General features: G+C 50.0%; 1 protein-coding gene and 1 long non-coding RNA gene across 8 annotated transcripts in view; one reads left to right on the top strand and one right to left on the bottom strand.

The window, feature by feature from the left end:
* Window positions 1-10,054, bottom strand: part of LOC135970229 (uncharacterized) — a 29,867-nt gene extending 19,813 nt beyond the window's left edge. The window contains exon 1 of the long non-coding RNA XR_010585826.2: window positions 7,069-10,054. This is a non-coding gene — a long non-coding RNA (uncharacterized lncRNA). The remainder of the gene's footprint in view (window positions 1-7,068) is intronic.
* Window positions 1-17,507, top strand: part of IMPDH1 (inosine monophosphate dehydrogenase 1) — a 66,548-nt gene that overhangs the window by 34,970 nt on the left and 14,071 nt on the right. For 5 of the 7 annotated variants that reach the window (XM_005550693.5, XM_045388434.3, XM_065542534.2 and 2 more), the window contains exon 3: window positions 13,089-13,800. In XM_005550693.5, coding sequence (XP_005550750.1) covers window positions 13,655-13,800 — 146 coding nt within the window. In that variant the 5' untranslated portion in view covers window positions 13,089-13,654. Of the gene's footprint in view, window positions 1-13,088; window positions 13,801-13,899; window positions 14,268-17,507 lie in introns of those variants that run through there. The other 2 variants (XM_045388437.3, XM_065542535.2) reach the window with 1 other exon arrangement.

Below are 17,507 nucleotides of genomic sequence, written 5' to 3'. Positions count from 1 at the left end.
AAATACAAAAAATTAGGCAGGCATGGTGGCATACACCTGTAATCCCAGCTATTTGGGAGGCAAAGTCAGGAGAATCACTTGAACCTGGGAGGCAGAGGTTGCAGTGAGCTAGTATTATGCCGCTGCATTGCATATGCATATGCCACTGCATTATAGGGGTGAGCCACCACACCCAGCTGTATGTGACACAGCCTGGGTGACAGAGCCAGACTCCATCTAAAAAAAAAAAAAAAAAATTAAATAAATGCAAAAATAAAAAACCTTTCTTGGCCAATTTCCTCAGCTGTAAAATTAATATTCCTATTCCATAGGATCGTAGTTTGGGGTGGATGTAATGTGGTAAATTGTATAACACAGTGTTCATTGTGGATACATAGTGAATGGCTAGCTATGTCCCAGGATTCCAGTGCTGGCTTAGTTGCTCTGTGTGGCCTTGGAAAACCATTTCACTTCACTGAGCCTCACGTTTCTGACTTGTAAAATGAAAGAGTTGGAATAGGTAAACTCTCACATCCCTCCCAATCTGGCAAGGACCTCTGTAGTACTCCTTGATGATGAAAACACTAAACATTATGACTTGGCTGGTTGCAGTACCTAAAATCCCAGCACTTTGGGAGGCCGACGCAGGTGGATCATGAGGTCAGGAGTTCGAGACCAGCCTGGCCAACATGGTGAAACCCTGTCTCCCCTAAAAATACAAAAATTAGCTGGGCCTGGTGGGGGGCGCCTGTAATCCCAGCTACTCAGGAGGCTAAGGCAGGAGAATCGTATGAACCCGGGAGGCAGAGTTGCAGTGAGCCGAGATCGTGCCATTGCACTCCAGCCTGAGTGACAGAGCAAGACTGTGTCTCAAAAAAAAAAAAAAAAAAAAAAAAAAAAAAAAAAAAAAGAATGACTTGTGTTTGTGCAGGTGTTGACATGTTTCAAAGACTTTTAGGTAACTTACTTCACTGATTACCTCACCTAGCATTTAATATATTCTACTGCAATGACAATCTTCGGGAAAAGAGGTGTAAATCACTAGGAAACTGAGGCTGAGATGTGACAGGGTCAGGGCCAGGGCAGGGGAAGCTGACACACTTGTGCAGAGGGGCCCTGCAGAGAGAGCTGCTGCAGAATCCTCCATCTGCTCATGAGGCCTCCTTCCTCCCACCCGCCAGTGCCAGGATAGGTGCCAGGCCTGGCTCCCATGCCAGCACTTAGGGACACAGTGGCATAGTAGCTATGCATGCAGTGGGCTTGTCACACATATCCCAACCCAGACCCTCCCCTGCTGGCTCAGGATGCTAGGGGCCACACACACCTGCTCTGTTGCAGGTCAGTGGTGACAGAAGCTTTCTAAACCTCTTCCTAAATCTGCTCTCAGCCTGAGGAGAATTCTTTTTGATATTGTTGGCTGGAAATTAAACAGGACAGTATCTCACAGCATGTCAAGACTACAGGCCAGGTGCAGTGGCTCACGCCTGTAATCCCAGCACTTTGGGAGGCCAAGGTAGGCAGATTGCTTGACCCCAGGAGTTCAAGACCAGCCTGGGCAACATAGTGGGACTGTGTCTCTACAAAAAAAAAAAAAAAAAGTTTTTTAAATTGCTGGGAATGGTGGTGTGTCCCTGTAGCCCCAGCTACTTGTGAGACTAAAGTAGGAGGATCACTTGAGCCCAGGAGGTTGAGGCTGCAGTGAGCTGTGTTCATGCCATTGCATGCCAGCCTGGGCAATAGAGGGAGATTCTGTCTCAAAATAAAACAAAAAAGACTGTAGATATGAAGTCTTTTTCTCTTTTTTCAGTGTATGCAGGGAGAGGAAGCCCTAGGGCATCCATTCTACCTCTCTGTCTCTCTCACACACACACCCCACACACCACACACACATACACACACACACACCACACACACACACACTCTTTCAGCCCTGCTTGGAAGGTAGGGCAGGATTATGTCAAGGGTTCCACAGCCCTGATGTGGGATAAAGTGAAAAACCACATGGGACTTGTAATGGAAGGGTGACAAGGAGCAGTGAAGAGTGCTTCTTGTGCTCCCAGCGAGATCTCACATGGCCTGGGGTCATCAGGCCCACCTCTGTACCTTCAAGGGGGTAGAGGTGTTGCCTGCCCTCCCCGCTTCACAGGTGGCTCTGGGCTGAGCTGCAGAGGCACCTGAGTGGGGCGGGGGGTGGGGGAAGGCAGTGCTGTGGATACAGCTCCTGGCTGCAGGTAATTAATTAGATGGGGCTGGAGGCTTAGGGCGGGAGGGCCTGGGGATCAGCCAAGAGACCCAGGTGTCCAGGCAGGAAACCCTGGGCACCCACTCACACTCACAGCCACCCTGAGGACTGAGGGGTGGAAACAGGAGCACAGGGAATTCCTCTCCAGGCATTGGCTCCTGGGAGTGAGTAGGTCAGGCAGGAGGGAGATAGAACAGCTGTGGGAACCAATAAGGTCTCAAGGCCTGGAAGTAGGGTGGGGAGGTGTCACTTCCAGATGTGCCCTTGGACGGATCAGGCAAGTGGGAGGCTATTACTGGGGATAGAGGGAGGCTTGGGGGAGTGAGGTAGGCCTGTGACTACCTGCCATGTGGCTGAGACCCTACCCTTCTCCTCCCTCCCTCCCACATTGAGAAGGAAGCCCCGGTCCACCTCCCTGGCCCCTGCCCTCTGTTCTAAAACACAGCAGCCTGCTTGCACCCTATGACCTGCCAAGAGGCAGGGACTTAGGCTACAGGGAGGGAGGGTGGGGCTCTTTTTGAACTTGGGGCCCAATTGCCCTCCTGAACATGGACCAGAACAACTTCTGACTCATTTGCACCCTTCAGACTGAAAATCACCCACAGCAGCACCTCCAGGCCAGGCAATGCAGGGACCAGGATGGGGGCCTGCCCTGGTGCCACGCATGAGCACCAGCACCCTGCATCCCTCTGCTTTCAAGCCCTGGGCTGCAGGCAGGAGTGGGCTGGGGTGAAGGCCAGGGTTTGTTGTGGTTCTGATAATGTCAGGGCCTCTCAGGCAAGAGAAATGTGCAGTCTGCACATTGCTTACATTTTTCTTATGAGGCCAGGCTAGGAAATGGTTGAAAATGAAAGCGAGGGAGGGTGAGCACACTATCCTTAAAGACACACTCTTGGTGCCCCCTGTTTCCCTGGGGGTGAGGGAAAGGGCGTCTTGGTGGGGATCCAGTGCATTCTTGGTGGGGACCCAGTGCAGTCTTGGTGGGGATCCAGTGCAGAAGCAGCTGTGGGCATGGGTGGGAGGAATTGCCATGGTCTCGGCCTAGATGTTTCCTGGACCAGACACCTCCACCACTGCACTGGCTCTTTATGACCTCAACTTCATCCTCACTGGAGATTGAAAAGCATGCATAGCTGGATGAAACACAGCCAGGCTTTCGGATTACAGTGGTCCTCCTTATCCTCAGAGCATACATTGCAAGACCTCCAGTGGATGCCTGAAACCTCGGATAGTATTGAACCCTACATATACTGTGTTATTTCCATCTAATATCCGGGACGGCTTCTAAGTGACTAAAGCAGATAGCAATAGCATGGATACGCTGAGCAAAGGGATAATTACACCTCCCTGGCAGGTGCAGTGGGATGGCATGAGATTTCATCCTACTACTCAGAATGGCATACAATTTAATTTTTAAAACTTAAATTAAATTTTCTTTTTAGAGATAATGTCTCACTATGTTGCCCAGGCTGGTGTCGAACTCCTGGACTCGAGTGGTCCTCCTTCCTCAGCCTCCCAAAGTGCTGGGATTACCAGAGTGAACCACCATGCCCAGTAATGGCTTGCAACATAAAGCTTATGACTTTTCTTTTTTTTCTGAAATTTTCCATTTAATATTTTTGAATCTCAGTTGACCGTGGGTGACTGAACCTCAGAAAGTGAAACTGAGGATAAGTGAGGACTTCTGTATTTCAGCCCTAGAGGCAGGGGCTGCTGGGATGAGGAGGGGTGAGGGAGAAGAGTCATAGCACTGGTGCCTGGGTCCCTCCTTGCTCCCATGAACCCCCATCCCCCTGACATGGGTGGCTGGCAGGGGTAGGAAGACAGACCCAGGTTTGGGGCTCTACCTCCTGCATGGCTCTTCCCAGCTGCACCTTCTCCACTGACTTCACCCAGCTCCTCAATGTCCGTCCGGCCAGGAGTCGGGACAGCCGTTGGCAATCCACTTCCTTCATTCCCCAAATCCTATCCTCTTCTGGCCTAAAACACCTCCAGTCACTTGTTCTTTCCTTCTGCCCTTCATTCTCTTTTCCACCCTTTTCTTTACCCCAGGGTCTCTAAGTGTTACCTTGGGGTCCCTAAATGTAGAATGGAGAGGAGGGACCCCTGGAAGTCAAAACAGACTCTCAGGAACTGAGGTTGTATAAGAGTTCCCTAGGGACCTTGACTGCTCCCTCCTTCTCAGATGCACACGGGCCTTTGCTCTTCTGTCTCCTCTGAATGTCTGAATGGGAAGTTCCCAGTTACCCCTTCACTCCACCCAGTGAGGTTTCTCCCCACTGCTCCTGCTCTGGCAATGCTGAACACCCATCTGCTTCCTCTTCTCCTTCCCCCCACTCTCCCACGCTTGCTGGCGTCTCCATTCACAGTGACTGTGCCTCACCGGCCAGAAGCTGTTCTGTGGCTTCTGCACCAGCAGATTCTCTTCTTAACCGGTATTCCATACTGTGTGTCTGTGCTCTTCGGAACATGATTCCATTTTCTACCTGCCTCTATTTTTTGCTTGAGAGTGTGTGTGTGTATGTGTGTGTGTTTGTGTGCTGGAGTTTCTACAGGGTGTCCTTTCAAATAAACAGACACTGAGGTTCCAGAGTAGGACTGCTGGATTTGGGGTAGAAGAAAGCCTTTGTTTGGGCAATGCCCCTGAAGGTTTCATTTGGCTCCTGGTAGCTGGTATCAGCACAGGGTGGGCTCAAAGCTCAGGTGAAGTAGATTACACTGGCGAAAGGTCTGGGCCTGGGCAACAGGTGGACTGGCCTCTAGCTCTAGCTCAGAGACAATCACAGGATCCTCTCTCAAGCTTTCTGTGACTTGGTTTCCTCATCTGTCATGTGGAGATAATGTCACCTGCTGACCCATCCCCTAGGCTGTGCACTGGAGAGAATGCTCCATCCAGGACGGCCTGCTCACTGCTCCCAGAAACCTCCCAGCTCACTCCCCTCCAGCACTCTGCCCATATTCCCTCCTTGGACTGTTCTCTCTAGGCCCTCTCCCTTCCTAAATCCTAGCTCTTCTTCAAACACAGTCCAATCCTTTCTCCTCTATAAAACCTTCCCTGACTACTCCAGTTGGTAGTGTTGGGTTTCTTCTTTCAACTTCTATAACACTCAGAGTTGGCACTACTCAATGAGCATGTAATTCTTATGTGAGGATTTCTCAACCTCAGCACTATTGGCATTTTGACCTAGATCATTCTTTGTTGTAGGGTGTCACCCAGTGCATTGTAGGATGTTCAGCAGCACCATTAGATGCCGGTAGCACCCCTCCAGTTGTGATAACCAAAAATGTCTTCAGACACGGCCAAATAAATCCTGGGGGAAAAATGACCCCAGCTGAGAATCATTACTTTATATTGTTACTTAGTTATTTAGCTTTTTGTTTGTTTTTGAGATGGCGTCTCGCTCTGTCACCCAGGCTGAAGTGCAATGGTGCAATCTTGGCTCACTGCAGCCTCCACCTCCCGGGTTCAAGTGATTCTCCTGCCTCAGCCTCCTGAGTAGCTGGGACTACAGGCGCCTGCCACAATGCCCAGCTAATTTTTTTTTTTTTTAATTTATAGTAGAGACAGGGTTTCACTATGTTGGCCAGGCTGGTCTCGAACTGCTAACCTCAAGTGATCTTCCCTCTTTGGCTTCCAAAAGTGTTGGAATTACAGGTGTGAGCCACCACACCCAGCCTGTTATTTAGCTTTTAATGTTTCATTTGCCTGGCCAGATTTCTTTGTATGCCCTCATGTGTCTAGCACACTATACATGTCATGCCCCAAGATTATCTGTTAAACAAATCAATATACTCTTTTCAAGCATTAAAAGTGCAAGTAGAAAATTAGCTGGGCATGGTGGTGCACGCCTGTAGTCCTAGCAACTCAGGAGGCTGAGGCAGAGGCGACTGGTTGAGCCCAGGAGTTTGAGGCTGCAGTGAGCTATGATCGTGCCTCTGAACTCCATCCAGCCTCAGTGACAGAGCAAGGTCATATCTGAAAAGAGAAAAAAAAAAAAAAAAAAAAAAAGGCCAGGGGTGGTGGCTCACACTTGTAATCCCAGCACTTTGGGAGGTCAAGCCAGGTGGATCACCTGAGGTAGGAAGTTTGAGACCAGCCTGACCAACGTAGAGAAACCCTGTCTCTACTAAAAATAAAAAATTAGCCAGGTATGGTGGCTTATGCCTGTAATCCCAGCTACTCACGAGGCTGAAGCGGGAGAATCACTTGAACCCGGGAAGCAGAGGTTGCAGTAAGCCAAGATGGTGCCATTGCACTCCAGCCTGGGCAACAAGAGCAAAGCTCTATTAAAAAAAAAAATGCAAGTAGAAGTTATCACAGCTACCTTAGGCCTAAGTTACACTATATGAGATGGAGACATTCATATTTGTTTCTAAAACATTAGCTCACTGTCTTCCCACAATCAGATTGTGGGGAACAATTGTTAGCAAGGAATTTTGCTATGTCTACTGCAGAAATTCTGTTACAATAAGTGTAACATACAACAAAAATATTTCCAAGCTAAAACCCACTTATTTCAAGTGATATTTACTCAGATTGAACTCTGAATCACAAAATAATTGGAACCATCCTTGGAAGTCCACTGCAATGGGCTATGATTTGTTTTAGATTCTCTGCTGATGTGTTAGGTTCAGTACACTGGAAGAGGAGAGTTAGTAAGAAGGTATTTAAAAGAATGATTAGTGTGTCTACCTGCCCAGGAAATCTCTCTTGTTTTCTCTCCGGGTTGGGCTATCTCCCTCCTTTTGACCGTAAGAGCCCTTTGTGCCCTCTTTTGGCACTGCCTAGGCAGTAGAAGTTGTTAGAAAAGACTCAAGAGTTTGAGTAAACAGGCCGGGGGTCTTACCCGGCCTCCACCAATCATCGTTGTCTGACTGTGGAAAAGCTCCTTAAGCTTCCTGAGCTTCAGTTTCCTTGCCTGAGAAATAGACACAAATAATGAAATACAGTGAGGATTAATGAGGAAAGTATGCCAAGTGCCTCTCCTCGTGTCTGACACATACCTACTCAATTGACATTGGTCTTCTTTCTACCATTAGTGTTGGTCTCATAGCTATCCTTGCTTTTTCCATCCCCCTCATTCTTTACACTCCTCTAACACCTAGCACAGTGCCTTGCCCATAGTGGGAGCTCCATACAGGAGCATTTTTGATAAAAGGACTCAGCTCTTGACTCCAGGAAGTCGGGAAGGTGAGGGAATGTAGACAGACTAGCACTTGGACTGATCTGACCGTCACCCCCTCAATCTTGTAGCCCATGTTAATTGATTTTTTTTTTGACAGACAGGGTCTCACTCTGTCGCCCAGGCTGGAGTGCAGTGGTGCAGTCTCAGCTCACTACAGCCTCAACCTCCTGGCCTCAAGTGATCCTGCCGCCTCAGGCTCCTGAGTAGCTGGGACCACAGGGTGTGCCACCATGCCCAGCAAATTTTCGTATTTTTTGTAGAGATGGAGTTTTGCTGTGTTGCCCAGGCTGGTCTTGAACTCTTGAGCTCAAGTGATTCTCCCACCTTGGCCTCACACAGTGCTGGGATTACAGGCTTGAGCCACCATGCCCGGCCAGGATTCTAATCCTATAAGTATATTTGACTCGTATATATTTTTTCCAGCCAGAAAGAACTTTCTACATTATTTAATCGAATAATCTTGTTTCTCAGATTAGGAAACTGAGACCCAGTAAGGATACATAGCTCCTTCATGTACAAAAGATTAAAACAGTCTATTGTCCTCATGCCTTTAGAAAATTAGTTTGCTTTAGTTCCAATTTTTTGTTTTTGTTTTTGTTTTTTTTTTAGACAGAGTCTCGTTCTGTCACCCAGGCTGGAGTGCAGTGTGCCATCTTGGCTCACTGCTGCCTCCACTTCCCATGTTCAAGCAATCCTCCACCTTAGCCTCCTGAGTAGCTGGGATTACAGGTGTGCGCCACTATGCCTGGCTAATTTTTGTATTTTTAGTAGAGATGGGGTTTAACCATGTTGGCCAGGCTGGTTTCGAACTCCTGACCTCATGTGATTCGCTTGCCTTGGCCTCCCAAAGAACTGGGATTACAGGCGTGCGCCACTGCACTGGTCTAGTTCTAGTTTTGTCTAGTAGTTCCTTTAGACCAGAACCTCTCAGTCTCAGCACTATTGATATTTGGGGTCAAATAATTATTTATTGTGAAGAGTCATTGTAGGATATTTAGCAGCATCCCTCGCCTCTACCCACTAGATGCCATGAATACACCCTTTCTCCCCTTAGTCATAACAATAAACAATGCCTGTAAACATTGCCAAATGTCCCACAGAGAACTACTGGCTTAGACATTACTGTAGGTAAAATCCCTTCATATGAAATGCTGAGGCCCTCAGGTTATTCCATCACAACATGATTGCTTTAATGAATAGATTGCTAGCAAATCTCATTTGTAGCCAATGAGCTCTGGAGATAAGGCAGAGCTGTTCTGTATTGAGTGCCGGGTCTCAGCTACTACTTGAGTACTCTCATTACGTATGTGTGTTCATTTATGTGTTATATTCTGCCTACCTCCAGGAGCTTTTAAAGTGGTCCCAAAGCATTTCTTTCTCAGAACATCTGGCCCTGTCTGTGTGTTGCCTGGGTGTCTGGGCTGTATGGAGGGGTGTCCTTCTCTGCCAGAGCCCTTCCCACATTGTCTTCTAGTTGCCTGCTTGTCTCCCAGCCTCCTGGACTTAAAGGCCCATGACAGTAAAAACAATGACCATCTTGCTCAGCATTATACTCCCAGCATCTAGATGGCACATGAGAGGTACCCAATAAACATTTGTTGAATGGCTATATAATAGAAATCATGTATTGTATTTAGCCAGGGGTCAAAAGTATACAAGTTAGCTACAGCTTACTTAGCTTACAATAATCGTTGCTTGTGTTTATTAAGAGCCTACTATGTACCAAGAACTTTTCATGTGTTATCTTGTTAATCACGAAACAACCTTATAGACAGTATTAGCCCCATTTGAAAGATGGGAAACTGTGGCTCAGAGAGAGTTCATGACTTGGGTAATTACATAGTAACCCAGATTTGGACCAAGGCCCACCTAACTGCAGAATCTAGCCCTAGTCTGCTTTGATATATGAGGGGTCTTCAAAAAGTTCATGGAAAATGCATATTATGAAAAAATCTATGCCTGGACTTCAATTTTTTTTGCACCAAAATACACTCATACTAACTTTTTATAATGTGTCTGAACAGGATCTAGTTTGAGGCACTAAAAAGGGTAAGACATCAGTTTGAAAAGCGCTCCTATCAAAGCAAAGGAATTCTGCTAAAATTGAAGCAAGAACAAACATTAAATATATGATGACGTTTAGGTGGAAGAATGATGAAATTACTGATGCTTTATACAAAGTTTATGGGGACAATGTCCCAGCGAAATCATCAGTTTACAAATGGATAACTTGTTTTAAGAAGGGTTAAGATGTTGAAGATGAAACCCAAAGCAGCAAACCATCTACATCAATTTGCAAAGAAAAAATTAATCTTGTTTGTGCCACAACTGAAGAGGCTGATGATTAATAGCAAAAACAGTAGCCAACATCATAGATATCTCAATTGATTCAGTTTACACAATTCTGACTGAAAAAAACATTAAAATTGAGCAAACTTTCCACTCAATGGGTGCCAAAACTGTTCCCCAATGAGGTAAGGGATGTGGAAAATCTATTTTTCTCCCACCTAAGTTGAAGTCTGTTGACTAGGCAAAGGGAGATGGATAGTATCTTCCACCTATCTTGCCCTAGCTTGGGAGGTCTGTGCCCAAAGCAGTCACAGAGAAGAGCAGAGCTTTTAATGGAAAGTTTAAAACCATGGGCTCAAGATGCTGAAGTATTTCTTTGAAGACTTGTAACAACAGATGAAACATAGCTTTCGCATTACAATCCTGAAGACAAAGCACAATCAAAGCAATGGCTACTAAGAGGTGGAAGTGGGTCCGGTCACAGCAAAAGTGGACTGGTCAAGAGCAAAGATCGTGGCAACAGTTAATTGAGATGCACAAGGCATTTTTCTTGCTGACTTTCTGAAGGGCCAAAGAATGATAACATCTGCTTATTGTGAGAGTGTTTTGAGAAAGTCAGCCAAACCTTTAGCAGAAAAATGCCTGGGAGAAAGCTTCAACAGAGAGGGCCCTTCTCCATCACAGTGCTCTTGCTCACTCCTCTCGTCAAACAAGGGAAATTTTTTGAGTGTTAATGGGAAATCATTAGGCATCCACCTTACAGTCCTAATTTGGCTCCTTCTGACTTGGTTTTGTTTCCTAATCTCAACAAAAATCTTGGCTGGGTGCAGTGGCTCACGCCTTTAATCCTAGCACTTTGGGAGGCTGAGGCGGGTGGATTGCCTGAGGTCAGGAGTTCTCGACTAGCCTGGCCAACATGGCAAAACCCTGTCTCTACTAAAAGTACAAAACTAGCTGGGCATTGTGGCCCACACCCATAATCCCAGCTACTCGGAAGGCTGAGGCACGAAAATCTCTTGAACCCGGGAGGTGGGGGTTGCAGTGAGCCAAAATCGCACCATTGCTCTCCAGCCTGCCTGGGTGACAGAGTGAGACTCTGTCTCAAAAAAAAAAAAAAAAAAAAAAAAAAAAAAAAAAAAAAAGAAAAAGAAAAAGAAAAGAAAAAGAAAAGAAAAAAAAAATCTTTAAAGGGCTCCCATTTTTTTCAATTAATAATGTAAAAAAGACTGCATTGCCATGCTTAAATTCCAAAGACTTTAAGTTCTTTAGAGGATGGACTAAATGGCTGGTATTATGGCTTACAAATGTCTCTTGAATTTGATGGATCTTATGTTGAAAAATAGTTTATTTTTCCTTCTTATCTTTTAATTCCATTTTTCCATGAATTTTTGTTTGTTTGAGACAGTCTTGCTCTGTCGCCCCTTTTTTTTTCAGTACACTGCCTTCGTGTGACATTGTTCATTGTGTTATAATGCATTTAATTATGTTACAGTTATTGTTCATGTCATTCTTACTGTCCCGGTAACTTTATTTGGATTTGGGTTTTCTCCGCAGTTTAACATGTTTACTGACAATCCTTTAAAGTTTAGGCTATAGCTAGTTCTAAGTTTCATGTGTTGAGTAATTGATCAGTTTTGACTAGTTTCTCCTTCAGAGTCTTTTTAAACACATATGGCTACCTTATCTACGTATTTCCAAACAGAAACCTTTGGCTTTAGGGTAGTCTTTTTAAAATGGTGAGTCCAAAATCAATTTATTGGGCCCCTCACCAAAAAAGGAGACAGAATACAAAGTACCAGAGGACACTGAATAGAATCAACGAATTAATTCTAGTTTTTTGGTGTTGTTGAGACAATCTCACTCTGTCATCCAGGCTGGAGTGCAGTGACCCGATCTCACTTCACTGCAAACCTCAGCCTCCTGGGTTCAAGCTATTCTCATGCCTCAGCCTCCTGAGTAGCTGGGACTACGGGCATGCACCAACATGCCTGACTTTTTTTTTTTTTTTTTTTTTGAGACGGAGTCTCTGTCACCAGGCTGGAGTGCAGTGTGCAATCTCGGCTCACTGCAACCTCCGCCTCCCGGCTTCAAGTGATTCTCCTGCCTCAGCCTCCCGAGTAGCTGGGACTACAGGTGCGCACCACCACACCCAGCTAATTTTTGTGTTTTTAGTAGGAACAAGGTTTCACCATGTTAGCCAGGATGGTCTCTGTTAAGTGATGGTCACGAGGTCTCTTGATCTCATGATCCATCCGCCTCAGCCTCCCAAAGTGCTGGGATTACAGGCCTGAGCCACCGCGCCCAGCCTAATTTTTTATTTTTTATTTTTTATTTATTTATTTTTTTTGAGACGGCGTCTCGCTCTGTCGCCCAGGCTGGAGTGCAGTGGCGCCATCTCGGCTCACTGCAAGCTCCGCCTCCCGGGTTCACGCCATTCTCCTGCCTCAGCCTCCCGAGTAGCTGGGACTACAGGCGCCCACAACCGCGCCCGGCTAATTTTTTGTATTTTTAGTAGAGACGGGGTTTCACCGTGGTCTCGATCTCCTGACCTTGTGATCCGCCCGCCTCGGCCTCCCAAAGTGCTGGGATTACAGGCGTGAGCCACCGCGCCCGGCAATTTTGTATTTTTTAATAGAGATGGAGTTTCGCCATGTTGGCCAGGCTGGTCTGGAACTCCTGACCTCAGGTGATCTGACCGCCTCAGCCTCCCAAAGTGTTAGGATTACAGGCGTGAGCCACTGCGCCCAACCTAAATTTTAAAAAACTTAAAAAAAAAAAAAAAAAAATCCTGATTCTGGGGAGTGGGTGTGTATGTGCACAGGAAGAGGCACGATGAAGGATAAAGTCCAAGATCTTACAGTTGCATAAATTCAGCTTCCTTTGTGAAATAGTTGCTGAAAGTCTGACCCCAATACATCTTAGCACGCCTCAATCACGCAGTGTTTACCATTTGTTCCCTCAGACTTGTCAGACTTTTTTAAAAGTCCAGATGCTTCCCGACTTAAAGGTGGGGCTACTTCTGGATAAATCCATCTGTAATGTTGAAAAATCATAAGTCGACCATTGTAAGTCAAGGACCATCTATATATGGCATGAGAATTATCAGCTGTATATTTTCATCTACTTTGTCTCCTGAAGTAAATTGCCTGAGGGCAAGGACTCTTACATTTCTTTGTCATTTTTGCTAGGTGCTCAATCACTGTTCACAATGATAACAGTAGGAAAAAGTGCGCCTTCTAGTAAGTGGATAAACAAGTTTGAGTACACTGCTCTGCCCCACTTCCTTGTTATAAGGTAACATAACAAGGCAAAGTACCTCCACAACGAGGTAAGACTAGGTCCTGTTCCTGAAGGATCCCGCAGCCTTTTCTGTTCTGTTCGTTCCCTGGCAGATTACAGGCTGTGGAAATCCCTCTCCCCGCTCTCTAACGTGGAGTCGGCTGAGCACGACTCTGTCGCCCCAGCGCGGGAGGCCTGCGGCCGGCGGGTAGGAGGCGCTCCAGGGGACCTGGCATCGTCGGTGTGCAGCAAAGGAGCGGACCCGCGACGCAAGGAGAAGCCCTGCCTCCAGAGCCCCGCTCCTTTCCTCTTCTGGTTTTCCTCGGAAAGGGCCAGGAGACACTGGAAGGTCCGGACAGCAGCGAAGGGACGGGTCCTTTCCAGTCCCACCCATGTACGGACACCTCTCCCCCTCATCCCCCGATATACCCTCGCTGAATCCGGGATGGGAGAGACGAACCGAGTCTAGGCATCTGCGTAGCAGCGCCCGGGAGAGCGGGGAGCCCAGGGCGGAGCCCAGACGACTCCCGGATTCCCCTGCCCCGCCCCCGGCACGAGGCCCCGCCCCGGCGGGCCCGCCCCTCCTCGGGACCCGACCGGGCTGCGCTCACTGCCCAGCCGGGGCCCCGGGAGCCTCCAGGCGGAGAGGCTCCCGCCCGCCCTGAGCTGCGGCCTCCGCATGGAGGGGCCACTCACTCCGCCACCGCTGCAGGGAGGCGGAGCCGCCGCTGTTCCGGAGCCCGGAGCCCGGCAACACCCGGGACACGAGACGGCGGCGCAGCGGTACAGCGCCCGACTGCTGCAGGCCGGCTACGAGCCTGAGAGGTGACGCCCAGGGCAGAGCGCACGGGGCGCATCCGGGGCGGGCGGCCGAGGAGGGCGCGGCGGCTCCGGGAACCCGGCGACGCTGCGGGGGAGGGGAGGGGCAAGCCCCACAAACCTTTCTCCTCTTACCGCCTCAGCCTCTAACTTCCCGAAACGCCACGCTCCTGGCTTTGGTTGGGGTATGCAGACGGGCACTGTGCGAAGGATTAGGTGCTTCGTTGACAGGGGAGCAGAGGAGAGGGAACAGGTCGTAAAAACCTTCCCTAAAATCTTAGCCTTAGATTGGACCTCGCTACACACCCGACGACACCCCTTTCAGGTGGCTTCAACTCTTGGGGTTCAAACAGTGCTGGTTGGAGTCCTGTCCGACTTGGCTTACCCCTCCTTAGCTGCTTCATCCTAGAACTATCTTCAGTGGTCTTACTGGCAGGTGTTAGTGTCCAGATGGATCGCCTTCGCAGGGCTAGGTGAGGACACTCTCCCCTCCTTCACCATACACTGAGATCTGATGAGGCTGCCAGTGCAGTTCACCTCAAGGTCTCTCCGAAGACTCAGGCCCCCATGCTGGGGTCTGTAGGGGAATGAGGGACACTGGAGGAAGAGTAGGGTAGTGAGCTGGGCCCCAGGGGGACTGGCTGAAAAGGAGACAGCAGCTAATCTCTGGATTGTATCGCAGCTTGAAATGCAATCCCACTGTCCTTCCGGTCCAGAGGATTTGGACTTCTTTCTCTGCCCATCTGCTGGTGTTCAGCAGCTTGGGGAGGTGACCTGGCAGCTGGGTTTGGCGGGGGTGGTCTGGGGGAATTAGCCTGGCAGCTCTGCCCAGGGGCTGGTCGCTTATGTAAGAACTTTTAACGGCTTAAGGGGCTCCTAGGCAGTGGGGCTGCTGAGTTAGGCCCCTCCTGTGCCGGCAGTCTGCCTCTCTAGAATTGACTCAGGCTTAGGCAACCCCCAGTCTTTCTCCTATCCTAGAAATCCAGCTCCTGGAGTTCAGGGCACAGGGTGATGGGGAGGGGCCACAGGGACTGAAGGAACCAGTTGGGGCTTGACAGAGGCAGTGCTTGGTTAGAGCAGGGGTTGCAAACATATTGTTTCAGAGCTCAGGCTGGAGCCATGTGAGTGCATCCTTTCTCCAGATTGCACTTTTGCATCAAGGGGCCATCCCTACTCCCACCGCCAACCCGACCCGCACCCCGCACTTGGGCTCAGAGAGCCTGTGTAAACCTGAACCCCAGCCAGGTGGTGTAGTGAGATTCAAAACCTGCTGGCCAGACCTCCACCTGCCTTCGCCAACCTGGAGTTGTGGGAAGAGGACAGGATTCTGTGAGCAGTCCTGGGTTTGAATCCAGTGTTATTGCTCTCTGGCTTGAACTTGGACAGGCTATGCCGCCGTCCCAGCTCAACAGTGCTAATGTTATTACCTTTTCTCCCCTTCCCCCATCTTCCCCTCAAGAGTGTTTTGAAATCTTGTTCTTTCAAACAGCCCCAGGCCTGATAGAGTCCTCGGGGCTCCCTGCCTGGACCTTAGTACCCAGCTGGGCACTGTTGCCCTGCTACCCTGAGGAAGGGACTTGGACCTGCCTTCCTATCCCCACAGCTGCTAGGTGGGGGTCTCAGGGGACAACAGCCCTTCCTCGGCTTTGGAGGCCCACTGGTTGCCTCGGTGTCTCCTCCCCATGGAGGAAGCAGCTGGGGAAGATCAGGAAGAGGGTGGAGGAGAGCGGGGGTTGAGGGTGGATTAGCGGAGTCTCTGGAAAAGCACAGCCTAACCCAGGGCTGAGCCCCAGCAGCTTAGAGTGATGAGGAGCCCAACACAGGTCAAAGCAGGAGGCACATAGGGGAGCAGGAGAGGGGAGTGGGGCCATGAAGTCTGTAATCACTGGGAAGGTGACCCTCCCCATGCCTCAGCCAGGCAGCCTCCTCCCTTGGGTCCCAGAGTTCTAAGAACGCTGGGGCAGATGTCACAATCAGGTCACCTGAGATGGTCAAATCCAGCTGCTCTCCTGGGCCCAAGCTCTGGTTGAATCCTGAATAGTACTCTAGCCATTCCTGACCCGTACTGTAGGGGACAGTGACCCAGAGCAGGTCCCTTAGTGACCCAGTGACCCAGAGAGACCACTGGGCCGGTCTCTGCTCTGTGCCGGTCTCTGCTCTGTGCTGTAGTTGACATGATAGCTCTGTTTCTGTGGCCAGAAAGGCACCCCAGAGCAGCTCTGAATGGTCAGGCACTTTCTCTGGCTGTTCTCACTGCTCTCCTCAGGACTCTCCCCTGGTCCCCCATGTGGCCTGGGCTCCCCGCATGAGCCCGTGAATGCTGAGGGTTCAGAGGTGCTTCCCAGGCATCGCTGGCAAGCTGGCCCCAGCCTCCGCTCTGCACACAGATGGAACAGTCTGTGTTTTCCTGGCAGGGTCCCGGGGGCATCAGTGGGGGAGGTTGGGCATCCCAGGGAACCTTGTGGCTTGGAGGCCAAGCCTCCCCTGGGCTTAGTTTCCATCACACTGCTGAGAGGTAAACAAACCCAGCCTCCCAGGGCCACAGCCAGCCACCATGCCAGGGAGGGGATTGTGTCCCACACCACCTTATTCTCTTCTCCCCAAGTGAGCTGTGGGAGCCATAGGAGGACACAGGGAGGAGGCTGTGGAGTGTGGGTGGGGGACCCACTCTTGGTCAGCACTGGCAGTTCTGGTCCCATAAGAGGGAAGGATCTACCTCCTGCCACCCCACCTTTCCCCATGTGAATCAATCTGCTACCCAGTCACTGCCCGCATGTAGAAATCTGGATCTTGCTGGGCATCCAGGCCCACCAACTTCTGCTTTGGGGATTTTTCAGAAGTTCCCTAGCCCCTGTCCTTATTTGTATGTGTAAGCCAGGCTTATGATCCTCCCCCATCTTCCCACCGCAGGACCCTCCCAAATAACAAACTGCTCTCTGAGGTTAAAAGCCCTGGTACCAACACCATTTTCTCAGCTGGAGATAGGGCGGTGAGCCTTCGAAGCACTGGGTCATGAATCAGAAGCAGTACCCCTCCCTCCCTTTCCGAACTATAGATTTTGCCTCTGTCAAGGGAATGGGTACCCAACACTTGGCAATTAATAGATTGTGGAGTTAACGTGATCATTTATGAAAAGTGCTTTGTAAACTGCAGAGGGCCCCAAGGCCACCCAAAGGTCAAGGAGTGTCATTGTGAAGAATGCCCGCTCCCTAGGAAGGATGTCGGGATGGGGCATAGCGGTCCAACCTCCAAGTCCTTAGTGCTGGGGAGCTGGGAGCCCAGACCAGTTTCTCAGGGCTCCGGGCCTTGATCAGGGTCCGGGGAAGAGTATGGGGGATTGGGGGACGGCAGAACCGTGTTAGAGGTACCCTGAGGAGAAGGGCAAGGTGGGTGGCCCAGGCTGGGGGAGCACTCAGGGGTGGGGGGGGATGGGGCCTCTGCTGGGGGTCCTGGGAGGATGGACGTGTAGAGGCGGAGGGGGCGTGTCCCGGCCTGACCTGGTCCTCTTCCCCGCGGCCCCCACACCTCCTCCCCGGTCCGGGCTGGCGGGGTCGCGGGGCCACTGCAGGCGGCTGGGGGCGTGCGCGCGGCGGCGGCGGGGCCCTTTGTGCGGCGCGGGCGGAGGCGGCCTTCTCCGCGGGAGGGGCGAGAAGGGCGGGAGGGGCGGGAGGAGAGGGCGGTGCCCTGGCCCGCCCCGCCGCTGCCGCAGCCCC

The sequence above is a fragment of the Macaca fascicularis genome, chromosome 3 (assembly GCF_037993035.2).
Source record: "Macaca fascicularis isolate 582-1 chromosome 3, T2T-MFA8v1.1".
NCBI classification, from domain to species: Eukaryota; Metazoa; Chordata; class Mammalia; order Primates; family Cercopithecidae; genus Macaca; species Macaca fascicularis.
This window is presented reverse-complemented; position numbering and strand designations above follow the sequence as displayed.